The sequence below is a fragment of the Hypomesus transpacificus genome, chromosome 11 (assembly GCF_021917145.1).
Source record: "Hypomesus transpacificus isolate Combined female chromosome 11, fHypTra1, whole genome shotgun sequence".
Lineage (NCBI taxonomy): Eukaryota > Metazoa > Chordata > Actinopteri > Osmeriformes > Osmeridae > Hypomesus > Hypomesus transpacificus.
Genome location: NC_061070.1, coordinates 6,589,645 through 6,606,798, shown reverse-complemented (window position 1 = coordinate 6,606,798; position 17,154 = coordinate 6,589,645). Strand labels below are relative to the sequence as shown.

At 41.1% G+C, this 17,154-nt stretch overlaps 1 protein-coding gene across 1 annotated transcript in view; it reads left to right on the top strand.

Moving 5' to 3' along the window:
* Window positions 1–17,154, top strand: part of LOC124473714 (CUB and sushi domain-containing protein 1-like) — a 386,561-nt gene that overhangs the window by 271,198 nt on the left and 98,209 nt on the right. Inside the window, exons 37-38 of the mRNA XM_047029350.1 lie at window positions 10,158–10,262; window positions 16,738–16,856. Of these exons, the coding sequence (XP_046885306.1) occupies window positions 10,158–10,262; window positions 16,738–16,856 (224 nt within the window). The remainder of the gene's footprint in view (window positions 1–10,157; window positions 10,263–16,737; window positions 16,857–17,154) is intronic.

Below are 17,154 nucleotides of genomic sequence, written 5' to 3'. Positions count from 1 at the left end.
ATTGTTCTACGTCAGAGCTCTGCTTCTAGCCAGGGCGGGAAATATGACTTACATTTGTCATTTAGCAGATGCTCTTATCAGATTCTCTGCTCTTATCCAGACTTACATTCTTTGTACATTGCGAGCTAATGCGGTGTCCAGTACTTCGCTCTAAATAATTATGTTAAATCGAGACCACAAATATGCAAATGTTTGTCCCGTTTAGCATTACTGCTGTAATGTAAATTTTTGGCCACTTGGGGGTGTATTTAACGTTGAACAGGGTGTTTGTGTCCTTGTGACATTGCCCATTATTTTCAAATACCTTGATTTGAACACGTCTGTTTGTTTATGATGGATAAAAAGTATACACTAATCGTATTATAAATAATATACTTTATTTATAGGGATATGAAACTTATGGTCCAAAATTTAGTCATTGCCTGTGAAAAAAACTACAGGTTGATAGCTCTCAGAGGACAATTGGGCACCTCTGCATCCATGGTGAAGGTTCAGGGGAGCAACTTTTATCTATTACTTCTATACTAGCTATGACAGTTTGGCTTAACAGGGAGTCACCCCATTACAGGGCCCCCTGTCTCATATCACCAAACTGTAGTACTTACATTTACATTTATTCATTTAGCAGACGTTTTTATCCAAAGCGACTTCCAAGAAAGGTAAGGGGGTTTTCGGCACTCCGCTTCGCGTCGTGCCTAACAACTCCCCTTACCTGTTCTAAAATCAGCGTAAACCACGGCCTCTTGGGGCTTATTGCTTAATTAACTAAAATAGAATACAACAGTTTAAATCAGCTACTACTTCTAATCCTACCTGTATCTACTTTTATAGACATAGTCCGTTTTAATATTGCAAAGCTAAGTCTGTCTGTGTCCGCACAGGCCCACTTGATCAGACAACCCAATGCTAAAACCAAACAAATACTACTACTACTTACCCAATGCAGCTATCAGATATTATGGCAGACCATTTGGCTTAACAGGGAGTCACCCCCTACTGGGGCCCCCTGTCTCATATCACAAAATGGTCCATCATGAATATCCTCAAGCTACCACAAAGCCTGAATATTACAAACCAATAGCTAAATGACACACTGCAAAGCTAAGTCTGTCAGTGCCGCACAGGCCCACTTGATCAGACAACCCAATGCTAAAACCAAACAAATGAGTATTTACCCAATACAGTCTGAATATTAGATACCAATTGCAAGACTACAAACCTATTTATAAATCCTTTCACAGATGTCCGAGCTGAGGCGAGAACTTCAGCTTTTCTATCTGGATCTAACCCTGACAACCATTCCCAGGACCTATTCTGCTTAAACATGACCATACCCTCTAATGCTATTTTACTTGCCCTGAACTTTGATCTAATCAAATATCCCCAAATCCCTCTCGCATGAAACATTTGTTTTGGGCACTGATCTGAGGACATGATACTGATCTTCAGACACTTCATCATACCGTCCATGTTCCAAGTGGTCCGCTACCAACCTACAGCAAACTTTCACTAAACTAGCAGATACAAGTTCTAGAACTTGTTGAGTCATAGCATCAAACTCTTCTGATGTTGACTCCAACAACCTATCTAAGATGGGTCCTCTGTGGATGTCTACATCCTCAAACAGAGTGACCTCACCCTTCATAAACTGCCTGCTGTCTGCCTGCCACTCTCTAAGCTTTATAACAAGCGTTCTATACCTATCATTCAATGCTAATACATGTTCAGTAGGCACCCATATATGGGAAAACTTTCTGGGGCCGTGGTGGGGCCTAGCCGCGATGCCAGCAATAATCATGTTTCTTCCTAAATATTTTAAGAAATGATAACTAATTTTATTTTGAACTGAAATACTCACGATTAGGGCCTACTTAAAAAAAGCAAACATAAACATTGTATTGTTGGCTTAACCGGTGAAGACCTCACCCTTTGTAACGAGTGGTGCGAACGCAGGGTTGGACCAAGTGTTGATTATTAAACAGAGTCAGGGTACAGGACAGACTACACAACATAACGCTAGACCAAGTTAGCCGGTGACAATGCTAGATAATGGTTGTTGTTGCTTGCTTTCCAGTCAACTTCGAAAGATGCTCCCAGCCAGGCTGCAGAGACCATCGATACATCTATGGCAGAGACGAGCAGCAGTAGCCACGATGCTAGCCAAGAGGAAGCTAGTTTGAGGAAAGCTGACACTGAGAAAGCGCATGTTCTGCATTGCTCATTGCTCTGAGGATATTCTGCACTTTACCTTAACCACTTAACTGTGGCAGGAGGAGAAAGGTCCTTAAGTAAACTCAAAATCATAAAAATGACTTGCGCTCCACAATGAGCCAGGAGAGGCTCAATCACAATACTTGCCATTGCGTGTGAAATGGCTAAACAAATTGACTTCATATACATTATAAAAGACTTTGCATCCAGAAAGACAAGGAAGATAGCTGTATAACAGGCAAAGATGAAGGCAGGTAAATTGCATTTTATACTAGAAAATGTGGTGTGAGTGTAGCAGATCTCAGTGTGTCAAATTGTTATTTTTATGTGTGTGTGTGTCTGGCGCGGTGCCACACAAGTTGTTAAGGCCTCAGTTATATTTATTAAACTTTATGTTTAAGTTTTATGTATAAAGATGTTTATATTTGTTTTTGAATTTGTTTTTCTATAATGTAGCTCCCATTACTGAGTAAGTCTCAGTAATGGGAGTTTACATATGTCTTATGTAGAGAGAGAGAGCACACGTACATGCGTTAATATAAGTAGCCTAAAGACCTATTAGGGGGGGGCCCATTCACTGGACTTTTTCAGGGGCCCAGCCATTTCTATGGGCGGCCCTGCCAGTAGGCCTACAGTATTTGGTCATTTAAATTGGTCATTTTGTCCGGTAAAGTTACATCTTTCCTCTTGTGGGTTTTGCTTTTATCTTTTACCCTAAAACAAACATTTGGAATTGCAAGCTATCAATATTCTGCTCTAATCTCTCTCTGTTTTGAGCTCTGCATTTACCTTCTCGAACAATTGCAAATTCCCTTTACATCGAACTTCAAGGTGATCTATGTGATTGTCTTTCCTCTTAATTTTTCTATGTATGTTACGTAGGCTACGTTGACCAGACTTTTCTTTCTTTCTCAGCCTGGTATATTTAAAGCCACATATATTTACGTTCCTTAGTTGATTTATCTACTTCTACTATTTGGTACTCTATATTAGTGGCGTTAACAATGCTAACGTGTTCCTGTAAACCAATTACTAAATCAATAGCTTCTCTAACATCAAAAATTTCATTTTGACTCGTCTCATTGGCATCATGAGATGCTTGGGCGGAGTTTCTACAACTTCACGCCCATATTATGGAGGCAGTAGCTCAAACACCACACCGAGACACGATTCTTTATCACTAACTCTGACTAAATTATAAAATCGTTTCATCAGTTTACTTACAACAGTATGTACTCTGTTCCATATTTTATCATCAAAGTCATGTTCGTGGAGTTTAAAGTTATTTTAAATTATATTAAACGTTACAAGGTGCGCTGGCATTTGAAATACTAATTTGTGACTACTCGTGATAATGTCGATCATGATCCCATTTGTTAAGGTTTCTAATGGTAATTTACCACAAACCTTAAGACTATTTGAATCTAAAATGATACCTAAACTTTTGCAAGTGGCTATGTGTTGCTCCCCCTAACCTATGAATGCAATTTCAGTAGTTCTTGTTTTTTTGTCTGCCATAGAATTTCTTTTCTTGCAAAATTGATTGCCAGAAAGAAAGAATATTCACGTTTTTTTTTGAAGTTTTGCATTTCCTGACAGACAAAAAAGGTTATGATTGGTTCCGATTTGTGCTACGTGACAAGAACATTTGCATATCACTACCATGAATCATTTCGGTAGAAACATTTATTTAAAAGTCACCAAGAGAGCGGGTTTTATATTACCAACCTTTGTTTTTTGTTCTGCACACTGTAAAGATACATGTAAAGTGTCAAAAATATTTATCTTTCAAACCAGTAACCATGACCGATACTTGCATCCACATACGGGTATATATAATAAGGCTAGTAGCACAAACATGATGTCAATCAGTTGATGTGAGCATTGGAAGCAGCCTAGCATGAGTCAAGCGCGGGAGTTACAGAGGCTCAAAACGTCTGACGTCACAGGTTTCTGAAAGACTTATTCAGGGAGCCAAAACACAAAATGTATGTCTTTCGATTTTCTTTAAAATTTGACTGATGACGTCTTTCTACGTAACCTTGCTTTCCAGGAAGTATCAGGGTGGTGCCGACATGTGGGAAAAAGTTACAAGGGAAAAACCAACCTTTTTCTCAATAGAACGTTCAGATTTCAATGCATTCCTATGGGATTTTCAGCAACATGTCTTCAACTTAATTTTTCTCAAAATGTATATGTTTTAAAATTGACTAAATATACCTTATTTTGAAGAAAACAACCTACTCTTTCATTTAAGATATGTCTCCCGGTGGTGCCGACCTTCTATGAAAGGTAGCCAAAGCAGCAAAAACTATAAACATTATTTTCACACACTTCCTCAATATGTATTGCAACCAACATTTGATAGCATTAAGGGGTAAGTGTCTACATGTTAACTGGCATGTTTGTTTTTAATATCTCGATAGTAGTCGCTAGTTATAGAGCTAAGAAAAGGACGTGGACCTTAAAATTCCGGTGCCAGATTTCTCAGTGGCGTTCTTAGCTACATTCAGGCTAACTTAGCATTCGATTTAATGCGTTTGCTACCGGCGTTCCACAGTATTTGACAGTTGGTTAGCCTAGGCCAAAAATGACGCGTTCTATTGTCCTCCCTACTGGGGGTCAGACGTAGTGTCCTCTTCAACACGCTTCGCCACAAATCCAAATGAGGATAGTTTTGACAGCTTTGCCACCCTTACATCTTGCTCTTTTCGTTCCTGCCGCTTTCTGGAGCCACTTTTATGTTAAAGGGAATGGCATGGGGTAGCCTAATTCGCTTCAAAACGCTAATGCAACACAACTGTAGTATCCCAACAACAACTGTCTGTGGTATTCCAACAACTGGATGGGAACAATCGTGTGTGGGTGGGCGGGAATCTTTGACAACAATATTACCCAGACATCCTTGCTATTTTTCGAGGGCAATATTACTTAATAAAAACGAGATTTGTTTCATTCAGCAAAAGGCAAATGAGGAAAAATGAATTATTTGCTGTTGTTAACACTGACTGTTTTTAAAATGTTTATTGGGCAGGTGATAGCTCAAAATTCTGAATAACTGACACCATAATTGAGAAATGTTTGCGAATTCATAAGACTGGATCATATGTGATCCACAACTTGCGGTTTTAGAGTGGTGCAAGGGGCCCGGTCAGATTGCCTTAAGGGGCCCGGTCAGGTTGTCTCACTTTTACATCGAGGACGGGCCCCCTTTTGCCACGGGCCCTAGTGCAGCTGCACTCCTTGCACTCCCTATAGTTACGCCACTGGTTCGAGTACTATTCGTGTCCAAGATGTACAGGTAGTGGGGGGTGATTAGTGCCAGGTAATGTTAGTTAACACAACTAGCAAACGAACCAAATAAGACAATCACTGCCATCAGAATCAGAAATCGCTACATAGCTCTGCTATTATGTGGATAGCTAGGTCGATAAGGCACCTAGCTAAAACTATCTAGAGTCACCATTATGCCATGCCGGTATTACCATTTAATGAGACGAGACCTGAAGTGAAGCCAGACCATTCCAGACATTACCCATACCTTTGGATTTACAGTACTGCTTTAAATTGAAGTCAAGTTTCTTAACGCTTTGTTATTATTGGCAATTTAAAGTTGCAACTAACCAAGACGTGTCCAGACCCATTCAACACGGTACACAATATCCAAACCCGGATATTATAATTTATGGAATTATTCAATATTAAATCAAACCACTACCACTAGACTCGTTTTAATGACCATTCAGTGACAAAACGGGTTTGGCTGTTCAGGTCTGTGCCAATACAGTACAACCCTACTAGCTCTACAGTAGCTAGCTCTAGCTGAAATGGCCACACTAATGTCGTCCTTTTATTATTTCGCCAGCTAGCTAGCCGGCTAACCAGCCTCTTGGCCTACAGTTGCCGACTTCGAGACTGGTGATAGCCAACATACCACCTAGGAAGACGTAGGGGTGGCAGTGATTGTTAGCTTTGCAGACGAGTTACACGTCATACGAGCGAAAGCAATGTTTACAAAGGTAACTTCAGCGCTACCTCGTAGCCAGTGGCGTAACTATAGGGAGTGCAGCTGCACTAGGGCCCGTGGCAAAAGGGGGCCCGTCCTCGATGTAAAAGTGAGACAACCTGACCGGGCCCCTTAAGGCAATCTGACCGGGCCCCTTGCACCACTCTAAAACCGCAAGTTGTGGATCACATATGATCCAGTCTTATGAATTCGCAAACATTTCTCAATTATGGTGTCAGTTATTCAGAATTTTGAGCTATCACCTGCCCAATAAACATTTTAAAAACAGTCAGTGTTTACAACAGCAAATAATTCATTTTTCCTCATTTGCCTTTTGCTGAATGAAACAATTCTCGTTTTTAGTAAGTAATATTGCCCTCGAAAAATAGCAAGGATGTCTGGGTAATATTGTTGTCAAAGATTCCCGCCCACCCACACACGATTGTTCCCATCCAGTTGTTGGAATACCACAGACAGTTGTTGTTGGGATACTACAGTTGTGTTGCATTAGCGTTTTGAAGCGAATTAGGCTACCCCATGCCATTCCCTTTAACATAAAAATGGCTCCAGAAAGCGGCAGGAACGAAAAGAGCAAGATGTAAGGGTGGCAAAGCTGTCAAAACTATCCTCATTTGGATTTGTGGCGAAGCGTGTTGAAGAGGACACTATGTCTGACCCCCAGCCCGGCAATAGCAATGAGTGTGAAACTCAGCCACCAGGGTAGGCTAATAATTACATAACGTTTACTGTCTGGTGTATGCAGTTGACATGGCTATTAAACGTCATAAAAATTCACATATAGGCCGAGGCTATACCAGGCAGCAGCCAGGTAAGATATAGTAAACTATGTGCAGGATGTAGTCGGAAAATAGCTAAAGCTAGATAGACTAAATGTAAACTAGCATATCTAACGAACATAAAATCAAATATTCACCATCGAAGTGACTGTTTTTTTTTACTAGTACCCAGATAGCACACATGACAGATCGAAACGTCATTCATAACGTCGGATAAGCCTCGGTGAATGATCAGATTTTCTTTTCATCTCTGTGCTCTATTTAAACGTCGCAGATACGTCGGCTCATGACTGACTGTTCCATTATGCTCATTCCGTGTTGTAGCAAGCATAATCTAGAGCCAGAGACTCGCGAGTCAGAGCCGTTCACTTTTTAAACCGTCATCTATCTTCACATAGAAGGAGCAGTCGTTACCCTTAATTGTACATCATAAGTAGCCTAAATTTCCTTGCGCATCGCTAAGCTCAACACTCATTTCGCTTGACGATAGGTCGGTAAGGGGCCCGTTGGTGATATCTGCACTCGGGCCCGCCAAGTCCTTGTTACGCCGCTGCTCGTAGCTATCAAAGACCAAGTCCCCACACGTAGGCTACTAGGTCACCGCCATCACTCCCATTGGGAACCAATAATAAAAAGGCAGAGACGACAAAGACATTATGGGCAAAGTTTGTTTACATTATATGCTTTTCGGCAGTGAGATGCCACTGTCACCCCCCATACAGGTAGCATTGCTATCCAGGAATCTAGGTGTGCAGCTGCGTTGGTCTGAAGATACCTACGCCCCTTGCCTGTGAGATCGGAAATAAATACAGCACAGAAATAAATGTGGTGTGGACATAAATGTAGTGTGGAAATAAATGTGGTGTGTAAAAGTCTCAAAAAATAAATAAATGTGACATTAGGAAATAAAAGTCCCATGAAATAAATAAATGTTGTCTTTACAAAAACGTCATTTTGAAATAAATAAATAAATGTATTTATTTATTGATGTTGGTAAATGGATTCAGCTATATAATTTTATGATGCTATATTTATATATTTATTGCCATCTTTTTTTATTTCTGAGTTTATTTCATAGCCATATTTATGTATTTAATTTTGACTAACTCGGCGTTCCATAGTTTTGCACCGGCGAATGTGTAAAGCATTATCTTAGCGTTAGCAATAAATTAGATTTCTTTTATTTCAATCATTTCTGAAGATGTGAAGTTGCCTTAGCACATGGGAACATGTTGTAGTGTCTTCCACGTGACATACCAAGTTTACTGTTAATATCTCAAAGATTTGCTGAGATTTGACCCAACTTCCTGTTTGGTTGCTTTGTTGCTGATTTTGATTGGCTGTACTGGACAAACGTCTTTGAAAAGCAAACCTGTTGAAAAATTGAGTGAGGGTTGCACTGACGATGATGTGTGCCAATTCTGGGGATGATTGGACAAAAATTTAAGGAGGAAGCAAAAAAAAAAAGTTTCCTTTGTCTTTGTTGTACAGAAAAATCCAATATGGCGGCCGTTATAGGTTTGGGAGGCTTTTTTGTTCCTCATGAGAAATAAGGCATATCTAATGAATTTCAGAATTTTGGGACAAATGGGATGTAAATGGCATCACTTTGAAAATGGACAATTGGGGGGTGGCTGAAGCGCCACCTACGGATAATGATGGGTAATTTGTGGTGTGGTAGTTACTAGTGGCCTATACTATCAATGTTTCAGGATTTGGATAGCTTTTTACCATTGCATACAACATCGGAAATGCAATACCATCGAGATCCACAAGGCCTCTGCCAAAGACCAAGGAAGGAGTGGGGGCTTGGTCAGCCCACACTTTCCTGAAATGTTGCGTGTGCGTCTTGCCAAGCCCGCGCATGTGTCAAGGGAAGGCTGAGTGTGTGAGAATTTGGAGCACACACGCTGAGGAGGATAGGGAGAGAGGATTTGGGGAAAAAATCTCTCGAAATTAGCCAAACATGCATATTAAAAATGTTTTTAAAAAATCTACTTTTCATCTTACATTCAACTTTTGTTCAGATTTGTGTACTAAACATTCTCAAGAGTCTTCATATGAACTTTCACTTTAGTATCACTTTTTGACCGGCGGATGTGTAAAGCATTATTTTAGTGTTAGCGATAATTTCGATTTGCTTTATATCAATCATTTTTGGAGGTATGAAGTTGCCTTTGCATATGGTAACATGTTGTAGTGTCTTCCACCGATATACCAATTTTGGTTTTGATATCTCAAAGGTTTGCTGAGATTTGACCAAACTTGACCAAAGCTTTGATGCAGATTTTGATTGGCTGTACCGGGCAAACGGTTTTCGAAAATCAAAGATATGTTGAAGAATTGAGTGAAGGTTGCTCTGAAGATGATGTGTGCCATTTCTGGGGAAGATTGGACCAGAATTGAAGGAGGAGCAGCGAAAAAATCCTCCTTAAATCCTCCTTAATCCTTAAATTTCCTTAATCTTTATTGTACAGAAAAATTCATTATGACGGCCATTATAGGTTCTTGAGGCGTTTTTTCCCGCATGAGCAAAAAGGCATATATACAAAATTTCGGAAATTTGGGACAAATGAGAAGCAAATGGCATCACTTTGAAAATTGTCAAATTGGGGTGTGGCCTGTAGCGCCACCTTCTGTCTAAAGTGACCCATGTTTGGTATGGTAGTTGCTAGTGTGCTGCAGTTTCAACATGCCAAATTTCAAAACTTGTTACCATTCTGGTCTAGGGGCTGCCATTGGCTCCCATAGGACTACCATAATAATACCACCAATAACAATAGGGTTCCCTCCTACCGGAGGAACCCTAATAATAAGAATACAAAAAAAAACTATAGGGTTCCTCCCGACGGAAAAATCCAAATTATTGCTATTTTTAAGAAAGAAAGAGTTCTTACTGTATTGTAAATTTGTACAGTTGCTAACTTTTGAGGTGAAACAATTAGCAGAGAAAAGGTCATTTGTTTTCAACTTTTGGTGAACTTAATACTAGTTTTTTTGTCAATATAAGAAATTCAACTAAGGAAAATGATCTCCCCACACTGTAAGATAGTTTGCTTGATTTAAGAATTACCTTCCCAAACTGGGTTAAGGTCTTTAAACATTTAAAGGTATTGTTGTGTGTGTTTTTTGGTGTGTCTCAGGTACAACAGCCCCTGCCCTCTTGAACAGCACATCAAATCAGCTCTACTTGCACTTCCAAAGTGACATCAGCGTAGTGGCGGCTGGCTTCCACCTGGAATATAAAAGTGAGTAAAGCCACAAACCTGAGGTGTTCACATAATCTAGAGACATACAGAGTCCTACATCACAGTCTCATCTCAGTAGAGTGCATGAGTAATGTGTCCACGGCTGTGCAAAAGGAATCCGTGTAGGGGACCAGAGTGACGAGCAACACTAACCTTGTCATCTACTGTTTCAACCCAAGAAAAATGTAAATGTCTTACAATTACATGTAATTTAGCTCATATGCTCTATCTATTACTCTCACTTTCTACTTCTCTCTTTCTCCCTCCTATTCATACTTACACATTGTGTTTGCTGCAATATATTATTATAATATTATTATCATTATTATTTTTTAGAAATAGTAAGAATCATTATCAGTTGTCACAAATATGTGAAGTAATTTGAGTAGCTGCAATGTGTGAAGCTGCTGCCTTCCCTCCTACACTTCCCTCCTCTCCCTCTGACACCAACACAGAGCCTCAGGTGACAAGTGCACCTCCACAGAAATTATTTTCACCCCAAATAAAAACACTGGAAATAGGATGACAAAATCCCCTGCCTTGACAACTGAGTCTAGTGCTAGTGGGAGGTGGCTATGAGATCCTATTTAGTCAGAAGGGGATAAAGTCAGTGACTCAGTGACTGAGTGAGTGAGTGTGTCTGTGAGTGTGTCCATGTGTTTCTGTGATAACATCAAGATAGTTTGTGCTAAATGCTGGCCTCTTCTGGTTGTGTATTCACACTATTGCAGGTCTTTAGGCAGTAAGACAGTCTGATGTAGACCCCCCTTCCTTACCCCAGACCCAGTCCCTATTATTCTGCTGCTATCTCTACCTCTCTTCCTGGTCCCCCTATTTTGTCTCTTTCTCCCTCTTTCTTTCCATCATGCAGGTGGGAAAGTCTTTAGGAACTGGTGGCCTATCAACCGCAACAATCAGAACACATTTTTTCCTCTAAAGTTCTGTGCGAAAATTTCCTATTAAAATGTCTTGTCTGTCATATGGGGGCTTCATCATAGCTGTTACGGTTGTCGTTGTCTAGGGGGACAGTAGTAGACTGTCACCGAAGCTAGGGCTAACAGCGGCGGGCCCCGACAGGTGAAAACTGGGAAGGAGAAGCAGGAACACTCACCCCAGCCAGGTAGACTCCCACCCCGGTCGCCGTTCCGTGCGGTGAACAGCTCATTCGCGGTTGGTGTATTCGATCAGTTTGATATTTACATTAAGCACGGCGTCACACAAAAGAAAAGGAGGATAGGCAGCAGTGGGGAAACAACGCAAAGGGGAAACAGAAAACTAGGAGACAACCGGTCGGCATTGATGGTTACGTCCACTCATAACAAACTCTGAGGTTGCCCCATCTTTCCGCCATCTGGGAGTTCTAGAAGTGTAAACCCCTCCCCTTGATTACCTTGGCCCCAATCAGGACACAGGGCGTAGGCCCACTCCCCTTTCCATCACCACCATGTGCGCCACTTAAGTGTTATGTTTAAAAGTTACTCCCAAGAAAGGAATATGAACCTCCCTCTAACACCCGCCTCTAGGCGTGCACGTAACATAGCCTTATCTAAGCTGTAGATAGATAATGCTTTCTCTTTCTTCCTCTCTCTCTTTGCCAGAGGTATTATCCCTCCTCAGAGTCAGCTGTACTCAGTCTCCGTCGCACACTGTGATCGCTGGTGGTCGGTGAGGGGAATATCTGCTAATCTGTGAATGTCACACGTTTGATAAGTGTTGAAGTGTTATTCTTGGATGAATTAAACACATGCAGCTCTATCATGATGTGAAAATATGCAATAAAGAGGACAAATGACTCAAAACTATTGATGTTTATGATGCCACCCCAGATGCATTTGCAGAAAAGTAGGAGTTGTAATCACAGTGCCATTTGTTTATCTCAGGAAATGGGCACTAAAAGAATGTAAGAGAAGAACATGGAATTATTAGTAGTTATTTCGTAAATCTCTAGTTTTGTTACCCATGAACATTTGTCTTTATTAAGCAAAATTGTGATTGGCCCAGTCAATGGCATATTAATGTATGACCATTTAGCCATAAGTGTTGGTCATGTGATATATATATATATATATAGCCTGGTACCAGCTGTTAGCAGAATCAAGTAAGAGCCATATATGGATATTTTTTACACATTCCACATCCATTCCAGATCTGCTTGCTGACTTGACTGCCTGCATGTGTGGACAGAATTCACTCTCTTCTGTCACATATCACTGGAAGGCTGTCACAAGAAGACTAATGATTGCACTAGACATAATGACATGTGGTCTGTAGTTAAGGATGAGTTGAAAGAGATTATGTACTCTCCAATCATCTTTTTTTGTTTTGTTTTGGAGCTGTTTGTAAGGTCGTAGGTAAAAATGTGGTTGTTTTAACCGTTTACTGCCTGAACCAAAATTCTGAACATTCCATATGCTGTTGAAATATGATATTCATATTACTATTAATATTTGATGAATTTTCATATTAAATCATACACCTTAACTATTTATACCAAATTGAAGAGGAGAACTAGGGGATTTTTATGATGTGAATAAATATATGATTACTTATGGCAAATCATATTTTATCAAGGTGGTTTCAGGCAGCCATTTTTTTTACAAAAACCTCTCCATCATCAGACAACTTAATTTTTAACCACTTTAATTACAAGATGGAGAAAAACTTTGAGTAGGTGGAATATCCACAAATCTATGGGCAATGTATAACAGAAGACAGATTAGAAATATCATATTTTGATTAAAAGTTATGACCATTCTAGTGACTAGTGGAGACAGGGGAAACCGGAATTATCCTCGTATATAACGTTCGAAATTCTTCCGCAATCGACCGAATTGGCCAAACAAGGCATGTACATTTAGCTTACAGTGTACATAATCTAGCTAGTTAATGTTGTTTTTCCAAGTTTTTTTTTAAATCTACTCAAATCGAAGCTAAACAGTGCCTCTACCGTCATATTTGCCTGTGACAAACGGCCAAGCCGGACACGTAATTCTTTCCTGAAAAAACTTGTGTCACTCCCACAAACAAATTCTTCCTAAAGGCCGATATATGCTTCTGCGTTTTTCGAAAAACGGACACATGGGAACGCCCTCGTCTCCATGGAAGACCCTCTACAAGCTCTCATTCAGCCCTCGGAGAGCTTGACGTGCACCTCCTTAATTTTGTAACTCTCCGTCGTAGCTACGGAGAGCTACGGAGAGCTACGGAGACCCCCCTGGCTGTGATTGGTCAGTATTAAGTACCGCTTGCGTCAGGGGTAGGGTTGCCGTGATAGCAGGACGAACAGAATCCTTTGACCGCCATTGCTTGTAAAGTTTTTACAATTCATATTTCAGCTAAACGGTACATGTAAATCAGAATCTGAATTAAAATGTGATGACAAATGGGCAGTGTAGTTGCTGAAAATGTGCGTATTTTATTGATGGAACGGCTAATTTGTAAATTTGCTCAGACTTTTCGGTAACCTAGGTAAATAAACACTCAACGACGTCTAAACAAAAAAACGTTGCGCCACCTACTCTTCTGGCGGTGAATTGTTTTCAGCACCCACAGCCTACGGAGAACCATAAACGCAGTCTATCCGTTCGTATCCGTGCGCCCGCCCATACGTAAACGGAGACGCAGAAGCATATTTCGGCCTTAAGTAAAAAGTTTAGGCGCCTACCTGCAGCGCTGCATGAAGTTGGGTCATGTCGAACGCACCTAGTGTTAGATTTAGTGGCATCTGCCAGTTCTGGACTGCGGCTGCATGAAACGACCGGCAAGAGTGGCCGCTTGCAGTCGGGAAGAAGTTGAAAACGGCTCTGTGAAGTCGGACATTTCAGCTTCTCGTGGTTTGCTGCGTTGACGTCAGTAACGGCCGATTAAGCGCTGTTTGCTTACTTTACTCTATTTATAATTAAACGTGGTCTTTCCGTTAGTGAAGAGGCGGAGTAAAACCCTTTCTTCCATACATTTTTTATTCAATTCAACTGTTTGGTCCGGATTTGAGCATTGGCGAAACTGAAGGTGTCCGACACATATTACAAAACACGCGTCAAAGTTGTCGTGTGTGAGTCTGGCCAATCATGAAATAGCTGTGTCGTCACTTGAACCTGTGCAGTTGCTCTTGAGAAAATGCGCACGGCTACACAGCCGGCAGTTCTCGAATTGATCTCACGGTACTTTGATGGCGACGTCACAGTGACGTGTCCTCGTCGCCGTCTCAAGTCGGACAAAAAGTCTAACCAGAATTCACTGTTTCAAGTCAGCCGCCTGCAGCCGGCTACAGCGCCGCATGAAGTCGGGTCATGTCGAACGCACCTAATGGCTGCCGTTGCTGACGATACATTTATTTACCCCTCCCAGTAACCCCTTAATCAATGATATGTGCTTTGAGCTTAAGTTGCCATGAGTATCTGGCAGTTTTCAGAAATAAAATCGGTGATCGGACGGCAAAGATATTAAGGCGGGAACCATGGGAATTGTATTTCCCATATTTGAATGGTCCGGCAGGAAAGCGTTTTAATAGGGTCATAGGAAAGTGTCTATGTCTACATTTACATTTAGTCATTTAGCAGATGCTCTTATCCAAAGCGACTTACAGTAAGTACAGGGACATTCCCCCCGAGGTAGGGTGAAGTGCCTTGCCCAAGGACACAACGTCATTTGGCACAGCGGGGAATCGATCCGGCAACCTTCTGATTACTTGACTTCTGAACCCTTGTCCACCTGACCTGAGAGAGGGTTGTCTCTCACTTTCATCTCTGATTAGGCAGGTGAAAGTTGATGTCCCACAGCTCCAGTTCTTATTGTACAAGGGGGAGTGTTGACTCCCTCAGACGTTCTCTGATTGGACATAGCATAGTCTTGTTTCCCTCTGATCCAGCTCTGACTGGACAGATTGTAAGATTGTGTTGCATTTGCACCCTCGGCATAGGTGTTCCATGCAGCCTGGTGGCCAGCTATTGATCTGGTTTGGAGAAAAACACTGGGAAAGCTGCTGTGTGGAATGTGAGTGTCAGGCAGATGGAATTGGAATGTACAAGTGATATTGATCAACATAAGTGATCTGCTGCAAGTTTGGTAAAAGACAAGCCGTTTAGGGCTCTGACCATGCCAGGTTGCGCAGTTGTTCACCTTGTGGGGTCACCATTTCTTTTCATCCAGGTCATATACAACCTACACACATACACAAAGGCTAGTGGTATTACCTGGATGAATTTTATAGATTAGCAGAGTGAGGGATATGTCGGCATCACAGTTCTTTGCTGTTGATAGGGGAGACAGATAATGAGATTATTGTTCACACTCATTCACATACTGCAGTGCAGCAACCCCTACCGGATTACTTGTGCATAAAGGATCTTCTTTCTTTAACTTGACTGTGATGGTTGTCATGGCAACATGTTCTCAGGCAGTTCCCTGCAATGAACACTTTCAACCCACTGAAGGATGTTTAAAGAAAGGCACAAAACACCATACTTATTTGCAGTATGTAATGCATTTGATCAGTGCATATTCTTATATAGTTTAGTTGTCTTTAGCAGATAAAAATAAATAAATAATTGTGAGATATGCATTATAAAACAGTGACTAAAATGAAGACTGGACAAAGCCTGAAAAATCCATGCCATCGCTGAACAGCTTACAGTTGCTAATGGCCATTCGTTTCTGAATGGTGCTATTTTAGCTGAGTTAATCAGTCAATACAGCATTATAGCAGTACATTACACTTCACACGGGGAGGTGTTGGCCTCGTTTGGCCATCCTGTGCTAGATAATAATAGATTGTATTAATCTACAAACCCCTCGCATACCCCTTGCAGAACATGTTTAACCCCTTTAGCCAGGGGTTTTCAACCGGGGGTCCATGGCCCCCTGGTGGTCCGTGGCGGCATTGGAGGGGTCCCCGACACAAGCCTATGTTGATCAGTCCACCATTTTTTTTTAATTAGTGTTCAGAATCTCACATACACATAAGATTCTATGTATATTGTTTGAGGTTTTAAAGTAGATATATCTAGATTTGTTTGAGGTTTTTAAATAAAAGCAACATGGAAAACCAAATGTTGAAACTTAATTCTATCCACATGCACGCATGCACACACACACACACACGTAGGCACGCACACACAAACACGTAGGCATGCACACACCCACGTAGGCACGCATGCGCGCAGGCACATCAGTGGGCTGCGGATTACTTTCTAGTAAGAATGGTGGTCCCTGGGACAAAACCAGTTAAAAACCCCTGCACTAAGCTATACCCTATGCATTTATGTAGTCAAGGTAATGGATTTTCTTTGCTCTCTCTCAAGGATGGATTCCAAACTTCGTTTAGACAGAGTTGAGTCCAGTGCTTCGGGTCTATATTATTGAGCCTATTCAGAATTGTTTACTAATGAGTTTATCTGTATGAGTGTGACAAAGTGTTTACATCAGCAAGATGCCATTTTAATACAAGTTCTAATGCCAGTTCTGTTTCTGCCTCCAGCGGTGGGTCTGACCACCTGTCCAGAGCCAATGGTCCCAGCCAATGGGATAAAGACAGGAGATAGGTACATGGTGAACGAGGTAGTGGCCTTCAGCTGTGAGCCAGGATACATACTGCAGGTGACACACCCTGTCTTTGTGTCCATTCTTTGTCATCTGCCTGTCTGTCCAAATGTCCCTCTGTTTGCCTGTCTGACTAACTGTATGTCCATCTGTCAGTCTGCCTGCAGTTTGTATGTCTTATATGTCTGTCAATACCTTTCTTATATATAGTGGCTTTGTGTATTATTGTGTATTCTGGTACATGCAGTGGATATAAAAAAGTTTTACATCACAAAAACCTGGCATTTTAACAGGGTTGTGTAGACTTTTTACATCCACTGTATATGTGTGCTGTTGTGAGCTGATATTATCAGTG